The sequence below is a fragment of the Myxine glutinosa genome, chromosome 3 (assembly GCF_964187855.1).
Source record: "Myxine glutinosa chromosome 3, kmMyxGlut1.1, whole genome shotgun sequence".
NCBI lineage: Eukaryota > Metazoa > Chordata > Myxini > Myxiniformes > Myxinidae > Myxine > Myxine glutinosa.
The window spans coordinates 33,993,381-34,011,787 of NC_136263.1; the positions used below are offsets into that span (position 1 = coordinate 33,993,381).

General features: G+C 42.3%; 1 protein-coding gene across 2 annotated transcripts in view; it reads right to left on the minus strand.

Annotated features, from left to right (window-relative positions):
- LOC137418307 (uncharacterized) overlaps positions 1-9,957 on the minus strand; it is a 77,498-nt gene extending 67,541 nt beyond the window's left edge. Inside the window, exons 1-2 of one of the 2 annotated variants that reach the window (XM_068104338.2) lie at positions 9,821-9,938; positions 3,731-4,159 (exon numbers count right to left, since the gene is read on the minus strand). In XM_068104338.2, the coding sequence (XP_067960439.2) occupies positions 3,731-4,159; positions 9,821-9,905 (514 nt within the window). In that variant the 5' untranslated portion in view covers positions 9,906-9,938. Of the gene's footprint in view, positions 1-3,730; positions 4,160-9,820 lie in introns of both variants that reach the window. The other variant, XM_068104337.2, reaches the window with a different exon arrangement.
- Positions 9,958-18,407: the final 8,450 nt, after the last annotated feature.

An 18,407-nucleotide genomic window follows, 5' to 3' on the forward strand; every position in this document is an offset into this window, starting at 1 on the left:
GGGGGGTTACCGGCTCCGCCCTTGACGAGGGGCCGACAGGCAGCCCCTTCTTGGTAACCCCGTCGGCGCACATGGGTAATGGCGGCTAACCGAGCCGGAGTGAGGACGCACACTCCCCGCACGCCGCGCCGCGCCCCTCTGTTGTTGTAGTTGTTGTTGTTGTTGTCGTAGTTGTTTCATGGGGAAGATGGGAGGAGGTAAGGGGAGGTCCTAAACTCACTACTGGTGCCATACAATCACATTCTGGTGCAACGAAGAGTCAGAATTAATGGAAACGAGTCCTTAACTGACATAGACTAAGAATAACTAGCAAGATGTCCGAAAGTTGTCTACGTGAGATGCGGTGGACCTGGGCACGACATTTAATGGGGGAAAAAGGGGAAGGTCGGTTCTACAGAGTGTTATTTACAGGCAATGGGACTAGGGAATGGGGGATTGGGGATAGTTGGGGAGTATTGGGGAAATGGGGAGTATTTACAAGCGGATATTGAGGCCAAATGCCATATCCGCAACAATATCAAACAGGGATAACAGCTTTTGAAAGTTGAGCCAGTTTTAAATGTGGGTACACAAATACACCTGTTTTACTGCATTAATCACCTAGAAATATTGTATGTTTTGGGAACGATAGCTGTCACCAGGTTAAATATATAGGGATTGTCCAATGTGCAAAATCTTCCATCACTACAATTTGGCCATAAATCCCGGGGTGGGAAATATTTGAGCAAATATGCCACAAGACGCATGAGCACTGTACAAAGCAAACAATAACTCGTCAAATTTTAGACGTATGGATGGCTGCACAACCCGCAAAAAAATTGAGCAGGTCCCCCCTAAAATTGCTTTTATGATTTCCGATTAGGCTAAAGATTTTAAACCAAAAAAATAACTTGCCTCGGAATAAGTTTTGAATGGACGGACAGACAACTGAAAACAAAACGGACCATGGGTTTCCCACCCCTATAAAATCAAAATTAATTCCCTCTGAAAAAGTACAGTGACATTGCCCGCAGACTACCCAACCGCAGACCAGGCAATGTCACTGTACCGGGACATTTCATCAATCAATGACAATATGCGGTCCGCTAGGACTACCCGAAAAAAATTGAGCAGGGTTCTTCCCACGGAAATGCATTTTTGGTCAGCTTCTTGAAGATTATAAACAAACACAAATCACTTCCCTTTAAAAGGGTTTTCAACGGACAGACAACCAAAAAAAAACCGAGCAGATAGAATTGCTTTTGAACATCGATCATCAAGCGGCGTGGGCCTACCTGGCAGAGTCTCGAGGAGTCGATCGCTTTCCAGCTCTTTCGTCTGACTTTCGCTTCCCAAATTTGTCTTCTGACTTTATCACTTGGAAATCTATACATCTTATATTTCCCAGATTGGTTTGAACAACCAAAAGCAGAACAACCAGTCATTTTGTTTGGCAATAAACAACATTCCCGTACCAAGCTGACGTTCACGCACGGTGAAGTTAGACACAAAATGGCGCCACGAAATCACGTGACCAGAAATCTCGGGTCAGCGCATGGCGCAACTCTCTTTATACAGGGACTCTAGAATAATACACCATCATTTTTACCTCCACCACCGAAGCTGGATGTTTTCACTCTGATCTGTCTGTCTGTCTGTGAACAAGATATCTCAAAAAGTTGTGGACGGATTCAGACGAAACTTGATGGACATGTTGCGCATGTGACAAGGACGAATCGATTCGATTTTGGTGAAGATCTGAATATGGATTCGGGTTCGAGAATTATTTAATTTTTCAAGTGATTCTTCACCATCGAGAGATCGGACGAAAAGTGATATATAACATGATATTTAATAAAGTTGTGGACGATTTATGACCAAACTCGGTGGATTAGTGGGTTAGGTGAGAAGAACAAGCGATTATATTTTGTTTCAGGTCCGAATCCAGATCCCGCCTATCAGTGGGATACAAAACATAAACTGTTCAGCCTGGCGGAGGTATGTGCTCTTCCGAGTGCGGGTCTGGTTATTCATGGTTACACGGATTTGATTAGGAACTGGGGACAAACTCATCCTCTCAACCAATACTTAGACAATTATCCATAAAGGAATTTAAATTGTACCTGAGTTTCCTGAATCGATTAAATTCTGAAAATATATTTTGGGTTCAAGTTGACGATTTAAATGGCATTGTACTAAAATGAAGATTATTTTATTGATCTTGTGTAATACTATTAATAACTAGCCGAAACCCGTGGAACATCCACGGAAGGGAGGATGTGGTGCATGGATAGAGTGTACCATGATGGATGGCATTGGGGATTTGCTTGTCCGAGTAAGAGTTAGGAAGAAAGATGAGAATGAAGAGTGCGTATATGAACAACGTATTTATTGCAATCTACTTAAATGACAACGCTACGATATACTTTTGAAAAATGAATGGATTCGTAATAGGAATCGGCATAGCACCACTCTGGGATTGTCCACTCAGTGGATGGCTTGCTGTCGCCTTTGACTGTCCAATCAGCGGACAGCTTGCTTCACCTTCGCCCAGCAGACGCCAATACGATGGTGTCGTAAGATGGCGTCGTATCGGCAGTTAATCGGATGCTTTTGGGCCCCAACGTCGGCTAATTCAGATTTTTCGAGTATGGCTGTACGTGATAAACAAAGAGTGCGGTTCGTAGATCGTAAATCCATTAGTGCCGTGGGCATCGGGTCACTGGGTGCGGCGTAAAAGGGATAACAAAGTCTAGTCCTTACGCTATTATTATATTTATATAGATAGATTATTAATAAAGGCCTCAAGACCTATTCAACTTGAATTAAAAAACGCGACATTTCGGCTATTCAAGAACACATTTGTAACCTGTCAATCAAAAAGGAAAATGTTTTGTTGATCGTCTTCTCAACAAAACGTGTCGACAAACCCAAAGGAATATTCAGGATTTTCACAAAATCACGACAACTTGAAAGATACGCCAAAAACCTGAGGTGAATTCCGGTGATGCAGTCATCTTCTTCATCTGCCCCTCATTTTCTTCATGTGATTATGAATCGATTTAAAATTCCATAGAACTGTGTCGTTTATGTATATTTTTATTTTATTACATTCACGTAGTTTCACATTCTTGACTTCGTGGAGCTTCAATCTTTTGTGGTTCAAAAAAATAAAATAAAGATGGATTCTTCTTCATCGCATCGCATTCTCTTCCTGTGAAACTGTTTCTCCATTTAACGTTTCCAAAATCAAAACTTCAAAAACTTCTTCATTTCGATTCGAAAAAACTTCAAACTTCAAAAAACGTTTCCAAAACGTCACTCCATTTTACTTTATTAAAATGACGATAAAGACGTTTTCTTATATATCCTAATTTAAAATGTTCAAGGGAATAAAAAGACCATTTGGTTCACACCACTCGACTGTCCAATCAGCGGACGGCTCGCATCGCCTTCGCCCAGCAGACGCCAATACGATGGCGTCGTAAGATGGCGTCGTATCGGCCGTTAATCGGATGCTTTTGGGCCCCAAAGTCGACGAATTCAGATTTTTCGAGTATGGCTGTACGTGATAAACAAAGGGCGCGGTTCGTAGATGGTAAATCCAATAGTGCCGTGGGCATCGGGTCACTGGGTGCGGCGTAAAAGGGATAACAAAGTCGAGTCCTTACGGTATTATTATATAGATAATAATAATAATAATGTCCATTCAAATAGATATAAAAGTCTTTGGTTGTTGATACAAACTCACCTCCAACCACAAGCCTGGTTCCTGTGTTACCGACGAAACCGTCATTCGTCTCATTCTTCCACAAGGTGATATTGCTCAAAAACCAGCAATAATAGGTTCCTTCGTCCCTGAGGTTCAGGTTCCGGATCTTCAAATTCACCTTCCCTTCACTTGCATCACCCACAATATCCAGGTGATTTTGATGTTTGATGGTTTTATTGCGATTTAAATGTGTGACAGAACCACTGTGCCATTTCTGTATGAAAGACACTCCATGGATATCGTCCTTTGTCCAGCTCGTATAATAAATCATTGTATTTGTTTCTCGGGAAGTGAGGTTACAGGGTATAGTGGCTTCACCATCCACTGTGCCCATGACCTCTGGTAAAAAACACAAGGTGTACTTTGCTGTAATTGTGCATTTCCTTTCCTGATCTTGAGCAAAAATACCTGAGAGTGAACGAAGAAAATGAATGGGGAAACAGAAAATAAAAAAGAGAGAAATTTGTAAATAACATCACATGTGATTCTGTGTTAAACTTGTTTAATTAATATTCTTACACAAGCAAAGGTACCCGTCAATGACGGGGGTTCGTAGATGTCTGACGTGAAATGAACAATTTCCTTTGGAGTGTGTGTTGGTACAAACAGGAATTCAATATAAATATTCAGTGAGCATATGTCGCAATGGGTGCAGCTGGTAACCTCGACAACCTTGTTCCATTCTATCAGCTGAGATTTCCAATCCATGCTCATTGTACCTCCGAAGTACTGCTTGGGATTGAAGGTGATATTATGAAAGCTCAACTGGGAAACGGGTTTTGGCATGTTTTGGGCCTACCGCCTGATGGAAGATCACCAAAGTTCTTTCCATACCAACCAACCACCTCAAGGCACCTATCCCTCTCCACATTGTTTATTCAGCTCCCATCCCGTCCTCCCCCACCATTAATCTGTCATTGGATATCATGCGCCTGTAAAATGCTTGTCTGTGTTGGCCTTTTTTCTTTCTGCATTTTCCTGTTCTTCTTGCTATGTTTACTTCCGCCACCGAAGGTGGATGGAGGTTATGTTTTCACCCCTGTCTGTCTGTCTGTCTGTCTGTTACTTTACAAAAAAAAATTAAAAAAATTTGACAAGTATGTTGAACACTCCGGTTTGTGTGTGTGTTTGTGTGTGTGTCTGTGTGTTTGTCCACTCACTTATACTTGCCTACAAGTTACAATTTTAAACTGGTCTTCACAAAACGTCACCAAATGGTAGAGTTGGTGGTCCGACAGAATCCTATTTTTTTTAGGTCAAAAGGTCAATAGGCCAAAGGTCAACCACTTTTTTCAAATTTCTAAAATCCTCTATTTTCATCCAGTTGACTTGAAATTTGAAGAGGATTTACATATCCTCTAACTGAAATCAACCACCAACTAACCTGTCTCAAACCTGTCTCCCTCCCCCAAATCCTGGTGGTGTCTGGTCAAATCTGTTTCTCGTGTTTGTTCCCCCTCCATCCCTTCCCTTACCTCAAATGGCTACACAGCTGACACCGCACGTGACAAAGCCGAATGCCTCAACTCTGTGTTTGCCGCAAAATCTTGTGTCCCAAACCCATCTCTCTCTGTACCCACCTTACCCAGTCAAGGCCAGCTGCTCCTGGACTTTGTGTCCTTCTCTCCTGACAAGGCGGAGAAATTGCTGTCAAACCTCGACTCTGATTCTGCAACCGGACCAGACGGACTCAGTCCAAGGGTCCTTTCCTGGGAAAACAATATTTCCAAGCTGGCCTCCAAAGTCAGTCGCCGACTGGGAATCCTCCATCGTGCAAAGTCCTTTCTGGGCACTTCCAAGCTCCTCGCCACATACAAAGCTTTCATCCGCAGCTCAATGGAGTACTGCTCTCCCCTCTGGGCTGGTGCTCCTGCCTCACACCTAGCTCGGCTTCACGCGGTTGAAACCAAAGCATTCAGTATCATTGGTATATCCGGTGATGAATCTGATTCTGAGGCCTTTCTCTCTCTCACCGCAGGTAGGTTGGTGGTCTTTCTGTCTTCTACCGATTCCTTTCCTGCCTTGCTCCCCCTGTTATGTCTGTGCTTTGCCCCCCAAATATTCCTGCAGGTCGCACAAGAGCTGCCAGCAACCCTCTTATGGTGAAACTGCCAAAATCAAGACTCTCTGCTCACCTTCACTCTTTCATTCCTCTTTTCTCCCGCCTCTGGACAAACTCCCTCACTCTCTTCAATCCCACTCCACCCTCCAGGTCTTTAAAACAGCTGTACACCACCATCTCTTATGTCCTCTATCTCACCACCATCTCTTGGACCACCAACTCCCAGATCTTTTCTACCCCCATTAAAACAACCCAAATCCGCCTCTTTCAATTCCCAACTTCTTTTCTGAAATTCCTAGTAGTTTTCATTTGCTTTATACCGCGTACCCCTCCCCCAGCCCCCCCTTCCACAGATCTACGGACATCCCTGTTCGCTGCTGTTGTTGTGCTTGTATGCTTCCCTCTCCCCAGCTTGTCTCCCGCTCCCTTCATTGTATGTTTTATGTGTCTGTGCATGTTTTCATGTTCAATGTGTTAGCTCTTGCACGAGCGTCGATTCTGTATACAAAAAAAAAAAAAAAAAATCCTCTATGAGTGATTTTTCATTTGTTACTTGCCGGAAAAGATTTCCACAAGTATGTTGATTGGTTGGTTTGTTACTTGGCCAAAAAAAATAAAAAAAATTGCAAGTATGTTGATCACTCCGGTGTGTGTGTGTGTGTGTGTGTGTGTGTGTGTGTGTGTGTGTGTGTGTGTGTGTGTGTGTGTGTGTGTGTGTGTGTGTGTGTGTGTGTGTGTGTGTTTGTGTGTTTGTGTGTGTGTGTTTGTTTGTGTGTGTGTGTGTTTGTGTGTGTGTGTGTTTGTCTGTCCGCTCACTTATACTTGCCTGCAGGAAACAATTTTAAACCGATCTTCACGAAACTTTACCAAATGGTAGAGTTCGTGGTCCGACAAAATCGTATATATTTGGGGTCCATAGGTCAAAAGGTCAACAGGCCAAAGGTCAACCACTTTTTTCAAATTTCTAAAATCCTCAATTTTCATCCGATTGACTTAAAATTTGAATAGGATATACTTATCGGCAGACTGAATTCAACCACCAACTATTTTTGAGATCAGCATAGGCCAAAAGGTCAACATAGACCAAAGGTCAAAAACCATTTCAAACTTCTAAAATCCTCAATTTTTATCCGATTGACTTGAAATTTGAAGAGGATTTACATATCGGCTTACTGAATTCAACCACCAACTATTTATGAGATCAGCATAGGCCAAAAGGCCAACATAGGCCAAAGGTCAACAACAATTTCAAATTCTAAAATCCTTCATTTTCATCCGATTCACTTGAAATTTGAATTGGATTTACATATCAGCTAACTAAATTCAACCACCAACAATTTTTGAGATCGGCATAGGCCAAAGGGTCAACATATGCCAAAGGTCAACAACAATTTTAAATTTCTAAAATCCTCAATTTTCATCCAATTCACTTGAAATTTGAATGGGATTTTCATATCAGCAAACTAAATTCAACCACCAACTATTTTGGGGATCACCATCGGTCAACAACAATTTCAAATTTCTAAAATCCTCAATTTTCATTCGATTCACTTGAAATTTGAATGGGATTTACATATCAGTTAACTGAGTTCAACCAACTATTTTTGAGATCAACATAGGCCAAAAGGTCAAAATAGGCGAAAGGTAAACCACTTTTTTCAAATTTCTAAATGCCTCAATTTTCATCCGATTGACTTGAAATTTGAATTGGATTTTCATGTCAGCTAACTGAATTCAACCACCAATTATATAAGAGGTCAAAAGGATGCTCTGCTGAGGGCCATTCTGCTTTGTTCTCTTTTGCTAAGTGTCGCTCTATGAGTGATTTTTCATCTGTCTGTTTGTTTGTGCGCAGTGCTACGTCTACACCGTTGCACATAGAATCGCCAAACTTTACACACATATTTGTCTTGCCCTGGAATAGACTGGGCCCAATTTTTAACTCTCTCGGCCTAAGGCCTCCATTATGACGTCATAATTCGACAAGTACAAAACTTCATCCAAACAAGATGCAATTTCTTGAGCGACATGACGGCATAAACTGGTGGAGAAAAAATAATAATGATGACGTCATCGGTCACGTGGTTCGGCCGCCATCTTGGAAAAACCGAAAAACTTTGCACCTCTATATCTCCGAAAGTGCTGAATAGAAAAAAATTGAGACATGGCTCATTGTAAAGAACTCTCCATGGGGAATAAAATATGTTAATGATGATGTCATTGGTGCCTCCATTATGGCGTCATAATTAGACGAGTACAAAACTTCATCCGATCAAGATGAAATTTCTTGAGCATCATCAAGGAATAAAGGATTAGGTATAAATAAATATATATAAAGGAATTATAAAGGAAGGAATATATATTAAATATATATTATAATATATATTTATATATAATATATATAAATATAATATATATATTATATATATATAATATATATATATATATATATATATATATATATATATATATATACATATATATATATAATATATATATATTATATAATATATATATACATATATATATATATAATATATATATATTATATAATATATATTATATTATATAATATATATATATTATATATATATATTATATAATATATATTATATTATATAATATATATATATATTATATATATATTATATAATATATATTATATTATATATTATTATAATTATATATAATATATAATTATATATAATATATATAATTATATATAATTATATATTATTATTATAATATATTATATTATATTATATATATATTATATATATATATATATATATATAATATATATAATATATAAATATATATATATATTATAAAGGAATATATAAAGGAATTATAAAATATATATAAAGGAATTATAAATATATATAAAGGAATATATATAAAGGAATAAATTATATATAATATATATAAATATATATAAAGGAATAAAGGAATTAGTTTAGAAAACAAATAATGATGACATCATCGGTCACGTGGTTCGGCCGTTATATTTGTCCAAAATGGCCGATAAAAAAGTACATTCCGGCAAGTCCTCGGTCTCAGACCGATTTTCCATCTGTCTGTCTGTCTGTGAACAAGATATCTCAAAAAATTGTGGACAGATTCGGACGAAATTTGGCGGAGAGGTAGCATATGTGACAAGGACAAAATGATTAGATTTTGGTGAAGATCCGGATTCGGATCCAGCCAGTAGAATTTTTAAATGATTCTTCACCACTGGGAGATCGGGCCAAAACAGATGTAGAGCAGGATATCTCAAAAAGTTATGGACGGATTTGGACGAAACTTGGTGGACAGGTTGGGTGTGTGACAATACCGAATTGATTTGATTTTGGTGAAGAACTGAATATGGATTCGAATACGAGAATTTTTTTTTTAAAGTGATTCTTCACCATTGTGAGATCGGGCGAAAAGCAATATATAACATGATATTTTATAAAGTTGTTGACGAGTTATGACTAAACTTGGGGGATCAGTTGGTTCGGTGACAAGAACAAGCCGATTAGATTTTGATTCAGGTCTGAATCCAGATCCGGCCTATCGGTGAGATGCAAAACATAAACTGTTTAGCCTGGCAGAGGTATTCACTCTACCGTGTGCCGATCTAGTTTATAAACCGCTTCTTATATTCTGGTTTATAGTTCTCTCTTTGCCCATGAGGGTTTAATGGTTTGTATAACCGTTACATTAAGCTCGTCTGTATCAAGCAATTTCTCCTTATGTAATCACAATCATTACAACTACCCTGATACGTCTCAACCAGGCTCCACTATGTTGACTGATTGCAGAAAAGTACTTTATCTGATGTTGTTTGGAACAGTGTTTACCACTTGTTATCCAAATTACTCACTCTCTAATCTGTGTAATATATACAGAAATTAAATGTCATCAACCCACATTTTTTTCCACCAAGGGTGACTTTTAATACATAGATTCAAATGCACACCTTTAACTCATGGAAAGGAAAAATCCGGATAAATGATGCTTACCTTGTAAAAGAGCTGCACAGTAAATAATCTGCCAAGGAGGAATGTGAATTTTTGGGGAATGGCGGTTAGACAGTGAGAGAGACATTGGAGAGACTGAGATTGAACACAATGGAGAAGAAATTTGTGCACTTTACTACATGGAGGATTCAGGAACAAGGACAATGTGTCAACTTCCCACAAATGGATAAGCAGGTTGTGGAAATGTCTTCCTTCCCCTTTGGATGACTGTACACTTGCCTAAAATTACCAGAAAATTGGATTTCATACAAACTAAATTTGTAATATACTACATGACATGTATTGAAACAACGTGAAGAGTTTAAGCAAATTATTTATGAAACATAACGAATACCAGACTCGGTGACAGAATGGTCAAAGCATCTTCCTTAAGTCTGGGAGGTCGGTGGTTCAAACTCTATCCCGGTCAGTCATACCAAAGATGCTAACCATGGTACGTGCTGCTTGTTTGTTTGATTCTCAGCATAAAAAACAAAATTGATCACAGAAAACAACTATACTGACCACTCGTGTGGCCTCCTATGTTGAAGTTTCCTTGTAAAGGAACCCATATTTTTCACAAGAAAGAGCAACCAGAGATTGCAGACCCTCGCCCCTGACGTGTTTTTAGTGGTTTTAAGGCTTTTGTATTAAAACAAATATGGCGGCCGAACCACATGACCGATGTCGTCATCATTATTTTTATTTTTCTCCATCAATTTATCCCGAGATGACGCTCAAGAAATTTCATCTCCCCGCTTCTTCCCCCTTCCAACTTTCACCTTCATCTCCCTCAACCTTCTGCCTCACTCTTCCGCCTCCTCAAACAACACCTCACTGCGCCTCACCCAATCACCATCAAACCTTTTGTCTGCCCCATTCCTCCCTTTCTCCAAGCTATTCTGAAATCTCTGACACACCTTCAACAGCTCTCCCTACTTCTTCCTCCTCTTCCACATCTTACCCTACCCCCCCCCCCTCCCCCCCCCGTTCTGCATCCGATGCTCCCCCTTCCTCTTCTTTAACAGTATGGACCTCAAACATCCGGGCCCTTCGCTCAAACTTGACTGATCTCTCCATACAGGTTGCTTCTGACAAACCAGACTTGATCTGCTTAACAGAAACTTTCCTCCTTCATGATGTCTCTGATTCCTTGGTATCTCTCCAGGGTTACTCCCTCCTCCGGTATGATAGACCTGAGCCTCGTCCTGGAGGGGGGGTTGCTATCTTTATCAAAAACTCTCTTCCTCACTCGCCCTGCACTGCCCTCTCTCCACCTCACCCCCAGGAATACCTTTGGCTACGGCTTCCCCTTCGCTCCCACCTTTTGTTCATATGTGTGTTGTACCGTCCACCAAACAGTGATGACTCCATCTACATCTCTCTGTCTGATAATATGGACCAACTTCTATCTACCCATCCCAACTCTCTCTTCCTCATAAGTGGTGATTTCAATTGTCACCATGCCAGTTGGCTGGGTGTGGGTACCCCTCTCACCAGCCATGGCCCTTCAGCAAAGGAGTTCTGTGACTCACTGGGACTGACACAATCTGTCAATTTCCCGACCCGGATCTCAGTCAATGGAGCATCTTCTCTTCTGGACTTGGTTATGACTAACTTCCCTGAAAATGTCTGCTGCTCTTCTTCTGCTCCAATCGGCTCATCTGATCATGTGCTTGTTAAAGTGGACATCTCTCTGACCATTCTCAGAGAGCCTCCTCTGCGTCGACGAGTCTGGCATTTCACTCAGGCCAACTGGCACGGTCTTCAAGCAGCCATCAATCATCTGGACTGGTCAGCCATCTCTACCGCCTCTGACATCAACTCATCCTGGGAATTCTTCCAAAGTAAATTGCTCTCTCTCATGAACAGATTTATCCCATCTCGTCTTCAGTTGTCATACCCTTCCTCCCGTCCATGGTACACGGAATCTTGTGGTGAGGCTATTGCCCAGAAACAACTTGCTTTCGTCTCCTGGAAAGCAAATCCAACGGAAGGAAATCTCATTTCCTTTCACAAAGCCCGAAACAAGTGTGTGTCCACCCTCAGGAGAGCCAGGAAACAATAGCTCTCCGTTCTCAGGACAGAACTCTCTTATCTGTCTCCCTCTTCCAAATCCCGGTGGCGTCTGGTCAAATCTGTTTCTGGTGTTTGTTCCCCCTCCATCCCCTCCCTCACCTCAAACGGCCACACGGCTGACTCCGCACGTGAAAAAGCTGAATGCCTCAACTCTGTGTTTGCCTCTAAATCTTGTGTCCCAAACCCATCCCTCTCTGTACCCAGTCGTACCCAGCTGCTCCTGGACTCTGTGTCCTTTCCTCCTGACAAGGTGGAAAAGTTTCTGTCAACCCTCGGCTCTGATTCTGCAACTGGACATGACGGCATCAGCCCACGGGTCCTAAAATCCTGTTCTTCCGCTCTTTCACTCCCTCTCTCTGTTCTCTTCACCCTCTCTTTTGCTCAAAGTCATCTGCCATCTGCTTGGAAATCTGCCAACATCACCGCTTTGCACAAAAAAGGTGCAAAATCAGATCCCAGCAACTACAGACCAATCAGCCTTCTCCCAATTATCAGCAAAGTCATGGAATCCATCATTGCTTCAGATATGAAATCTTTCCTCTTCTCCAATGGCTTGATCTCTGATCATCAATTTGGTTTCAGACCTGGTCACTCTACTCTGGACATGCTGCTTCTGCTTTCTCAACAATGCTTGGAGGTCCTCAATGCCAAACAGGAAATTAGAGCTGTCTCCCTTGACATATGCATGTTGTTGTTGTTGTTGTTGTTGTTGTCCCTTGACATATCACGTGCCTTCGATACGGTCTGGCACCCCGCTCTGCTCACCAAACTCTCCTCTTTTGGTATCCATGGAAATCTCCACGCATGGCTGGCGGACTTCCTCTCTAGTCATAGTCAACGTGTGGCCCTGAATGGGTTTCTCTCATCTCCTCTTCCCTGTTCAGGCTGGAGTTCCCCAAGGCAGTGTTCTGGGCCTTGTGCTTTTTCTGGTCTTCATCAATGATCTCTCTGACTCTCTTGAAAATCCTCTCTATCTCTTTGCTGATGACTCTACTCTCTGTCGCTCCATTCTTCATCCCTCAGATCGGCAGTCTGCAGTCTCCTCACTCTCTGCAGACCTGGACAAAATCACAGACTGGGCAAACAAGTGGAACATGTCTTTCAATCCTGACAAATCTGACACTCTTACGATGTCTCTCCGAAAAGACCAACTGGACAACCCTCCCATCCACTTTCTGAATAATCCTCTCCAAGAAGTTCTGTCACTCAAGCTTTTGGGTCTCACTATCTGCCATGATCTTTCCTGGGAAAACCACATTTCAAATCTGGCCTCCAAAGCCAGTCGCCGACTGGGCATCCTCCGTCGTGCGAAGTCCTTCCTTGGCACACCTGAGCTCCTCACCACATACAAGGCTTTCATCCGCAGCTCAATGGAATACTGCTCTCCCCTCTGGGCTGGTGCTCCTGCCTCACCTAGCTCGTCTTCACGCTGTTGAAACCAAAGCATTCAGAATCATTGGAATCTCCCGCGATGAAGCTAACTCCAAGGGCCTCTCGCTCACTCACCGCAGGCAGGTTGGTGGTCTTTCCATCTTCTACCGACTCCTCTCTGGCCTTGCCCCCCCAGCTCTCTCTGGGCTCTGTCCCGCAAATATTCCTTCAGGTCGCACAAGATCTGCCTGCAACCCTCTAATGGTTAAACTGCCAAAATCAAGACTCTCTGCTCACCTTCACTCCTTCATTCCTCTTTTCTCCCGCCTCTGGAACAAACTCCCTCACTCTCTTCAATCCCACTCCACCCTCCAGGTCTTTAAAACAGCTGTTCACCACCATCTCTTATCTTCCCCCATCCAAAACCTTGATCTTTTCTACCCCCGCTAATTTCACCCCAATTCCACTGTTTTTGAAATACCAACTTCTGTCCTGGAAGTCCTTGGTGTCCTTGTGTTTTATACTTCTCCCACCCCCCCCCCCCCCTTCCCACGCCTCCTCCCCCCAAGCCCTCTCCCTCCCACACATCTCCCTGCTCTTAAATGTTGTGTGCTCTCAAGTATTTGTGTGCTTCCCCTTCTCTTGTCTTCCGCTCCCTCTTTTTATATATTTTGTTTGTCTGGTTGATTTGTTTGTGAAGTAAATGTCAGCTCTTTCACGAGCCTCGATTCAGTATACCAAAAAAAAATAATCTTGATCGGAGGAAGTTTTGTACTTCTCGAATTATGATGTCATAATGGAGGCTTCTATAACAACATTATTAACATATGTTATTCCCTTTAAAATTGGAGAGTTCTTTAAAATGAGCCATGCCTCAATTTTTATGCCTCTGCCGACGAAGTCACCGGAGGCATTATGTTTTCAGGTTGTCCATCCGTCCATCCATGATAGGTTTCCGTCAGCGCGATAACTTGAGAACGGCTGAAGGGATCTAAGTCAAACTTGGGCCAGGTATGTATTATGAGGTAACTATGAACTGATTAGATTTTGGGGTCATGAGGTCAAAGGTCAGAAGTCATGTAAGGTAAAAGTACTGTTACCATGATAACTTGAGAACCAGCGATGGGATTCTGACCAAATTTGGTACACTTATGTTGAATGATGTAGAGATGAACTGATTAGATTTTGGGGTCAAGAGGTCAAAGGCTATAATAGGTCTATAACTTGAGAATGGCTAAAGTGATCTAATTCAAACTTGGTACAGGTATGTATCATGCTGTATAGATTAAGTGATTACATTTTGGGGTTATAAGTCAAAGGTCAAAGTCTGTAATCGGTCCATAACTTGAGAATGGCTGAATGGCTGAAGTGATCAAATTCAAACTTAGTACAGGTATGTATAATACAACAACAACAACATGCATTTTAAGGCCATTTTCCCTGCTAAAGCGGGAGTTAGCCTTGCGGTCCCCATGACAATCTTCTCCATTCTGCCCTATTTTCTGCATCTCTCCTTGTTAACCCCCTTGCCCGCATTTCTTCTTCCACCATCTTTAGCCAAGTCTTTCTCGGTCTTCCTCGTCCTCTACTTCCTTCGACATTCATTTCCATCACTCTTCTCAACCAGTCACTTTCATCTTTCCTCAACACATGACCAAACCATCTCAACCTGTTCCTCTTCACAGCATCAATCACAGGCTCTATTCCCATCATCTTTCGCAATTCATCATTTGTCTTCCTCTCTCTCAACGATACTCCGCATATCCACCGAACCATTCGCATTTCCACCCTTTCCAGCCTTCGTTGCTGCTCTACGTTCATTACCCATGTCTCGCTCCCATAAATCATAACACTTCTCACACATGCAGCATACACCTTTCCCTTCAGCTTCAATGCAGCATACACACTCCCCTCCTCATCAGTATGCCACTCAGTTCCCGAAACTTCTTCCATGCACATCTCACTCCAGCAACCGTTGCCGAGTCTGATCCACCTTCTCCATTTAGCATCTCTCCGAGGTAGCAAAATGTTTTCACACCTTCCAGCTTCACGCCGTCTCCAAGATCCAACTCAACATTTCCTCCATCTGCAGCTCCCTCTGTGCACACCTTGCATTTTAATGTAGCTGCCACACTGGTTAATGACCCTCTCAGACCACTACATTTTTGATGAACCCACTCAGCACACATTGTACATTGAATGGAGTTCACTCCGACACCCTTCCTACACACAGCACAGGGCCACTTCCTAGTTCTTTCCACCTCACCACATGCTTTACCACTTGCCATCACCTTCGTCTTTCCGATATTCACCTTCAGACCTTTTGTCTCCATACATTCTTTCCACTTGTTCATCTTTTCCTTCAGTTCATCCATACTTTCCGCAATCAACACCAGATCATCTGCATACAACAGCTCCCACGGTAAACCCTCCTTTACGTTCCGAGCCAGCACCTCCGTCACAGCTACAAATAGTAATGGACCAGCAACCTCTGTCACAGCAACCCCTGATGCACTCCCACCTTCACCTCAAACTCACCACTGTTCCCGTCCTTCGTCCGTACAGCTATGCGCGCTCTTTTGTAAATTGCCATCACTACTCTGATCAACCATTCCTCCACTCCTAACTTCCTCAATGCCCATGTCAATACTTCATGTGGAACCCTATCGAATGCTTTCTCCAGATCAACAAACCCAAGAAACAACTTCTTCCTCTTCTCCATGTACTTCTCCTGCAACTGCCTCACAATAAAGAGCGCGTCTGTCGTTCCTCTTCCTGGCATAAATCCAAACTGCATTTCGTTGATCTTCACCTTCTTCCTTATCCTGCTCTCCAACACCCTTTCCAATACCTTCATGCAATGCTCCAATAACTTTATTGCTCGGTACGAGCCACACTCCAGTGGGTCACCTTTCCCCTTGTATAGAGGGACGAGGGTACTCAGTTCCCAATCCACTGGAATGCGGCCTTCTTTCACCACCGGATTACAGATCTCTGTCATTCTCTTCACACCCCCAACTTCCTGCTGCCTTCAACATATCTCCCACAACTCCCGTCGGCCCTCCCGCTTTTCTACTCTTCATTGCTTTTATAGCTTCTTCAACTTCCTTCTCAGTTATCTTCTCTGCCGGTCCTAAATCTGGGTTACTCTCTATGTTGCCATCCCTTTCATTCTCTGTATTCAACAGTTTTTCCATATATCTTTTCCATCTTCCTTTAATTTCATCTGGGTCCACAACGATTTGTCCACTTCATCCTTCAAGCAACTCACCCCCATCACATCACACCTCTCTTTCGCTATCTGCTTTGCAATCCTGAATACCGCTGTCTGACCCTCTTCCGAATCCAAGCGTTCTCCAAACATTTTCCTACATGCCTCCTGCGCCTTTGCTACCTCTTTCTTTGCAGCCTTCCTGGCTGCCTTATAACTTTCATGCTCTGATTTTTCTGCTCCCGTACCCTTCGCCTTCTGCCACTCCTTGAACTTCTTCCTCTTCTCGTCAATCTTCTTTCCAACTTCATCATCCCACCACCATGTTTCCGTGTGCCTCGGTGGTCCTTTTGTCCATCCACATACCTCACCAACGGCTCCCAACAGACTATCTTTCATTGACATCCAACCACTTTCAAGATCAACCACATCATCCTGTACCCTACTCAGCCTCTCTTTTAATGCCTCCCTTACTGTCACCTCTTTCAACCTCCACACCTTCATTCTCGGTTGGTACTTCACCCGCCGAGCTCTCCTCGCACCTTTCACCCTTATGTCGCAGACAACCAAGTAGTGCTGTGAAACAGCCTCCTCCCCCGGGATCACCTTTGTGTCTCGGAGGTGCCCCCTATCTCGCCTACGCACCATCAGGTAGTCAACGGTTGTCGTCGACCCACCTGACGTGTATGTAACAAGCTTATTATCCTCTTTCTGGATACGAGAACAACTCGAACACCTTGAGCTTGAAGAACTCGATGTGTGGTTTCAGCAAGATGGAGCTACGACACACACAGCTCGAAGATCATTGCAAGTGCTGAGGGAAATGTTTCCGGATCGGGTGATCTCGTTGCGTGGCGATGTTGGGTGGCCGGCCCGTTCCCCTGACCTCGCTCGCCCTTGTGGTTTTTTTCTGTGGGGCTAGCTTAAATCACGAGTGTATACTCATCGACCCCAAACTCTTGAAGCCCTTAAGGTTGCTATTCAGCAGGAGATAGCCGCTGTTCCACCTGACATGACCAGTCGAGCCATGGCAGCCTTCAGAAATCGCCTCCAAGCGTGTATAGACAATGACGGCCACCATTTGGAGGATGTCATCTTTAAAACATGATGAATAAAAACTGTATTGAATGAAGTTTCATGTGTGCAAATAATATCTTGATTATCTTTAACCATTTTTTTTTCAGTTACGTTTGAAATGTGGGAGGTTTTTTGGGTCACCCTGTATGTATAATGATGTAAAGATTAAGTGATTACATTTTGGGGTCATAGGTCAAATCTGTAATAGGTCTATAACTTGAGAACGGCTGAAGTGATCTAATTCACACTTGGTACAGGTATGTATAATATTGCATAGATTAAGTGGTTAGATTTTGGGGTCATAGGTCAAAGGTCAAATCTGTATTGAAATGATAACATTTAATTTTCATCCAATTGACCTACATCTGGCAAATAAAATACATTTACTTCTTAATGCAGGTGTATGAATCAAATTGTCACCCCTCTATATTATATATATATGAACCTTTATATATGAACTTTTCGAGAGCATCACTTGGTTCCTCTGAAGAACACAAGGGTAGTACAGCATGCACACGAGATTTTTTGAATGTCCCGTCTTTTATATTGTTCGACATTTTCTATAAGCTATGGAATGTCCCTTCTTTTCTATACTTTGCCACATGGCACATCTCTATATATAAAGGAGGAGTGTCTGTGTGTGTGTGTCTGTCTGGATGTCCGCTTATAACTCAAGAACTACACATCGGAGAAAAGTTTTAGACACAGATTCTGAATCAGCATAAAATCCCGGTGGTTTTAGGCTACGTTTTATTTTAATATCAATGGTTTTAAAAAACCGCGCCAGCTGCAATTCCATGGTGTAGTTTGTGGCGGCGCTAGACGTTCGGGGTGTATTGCAATGGTTTGTCG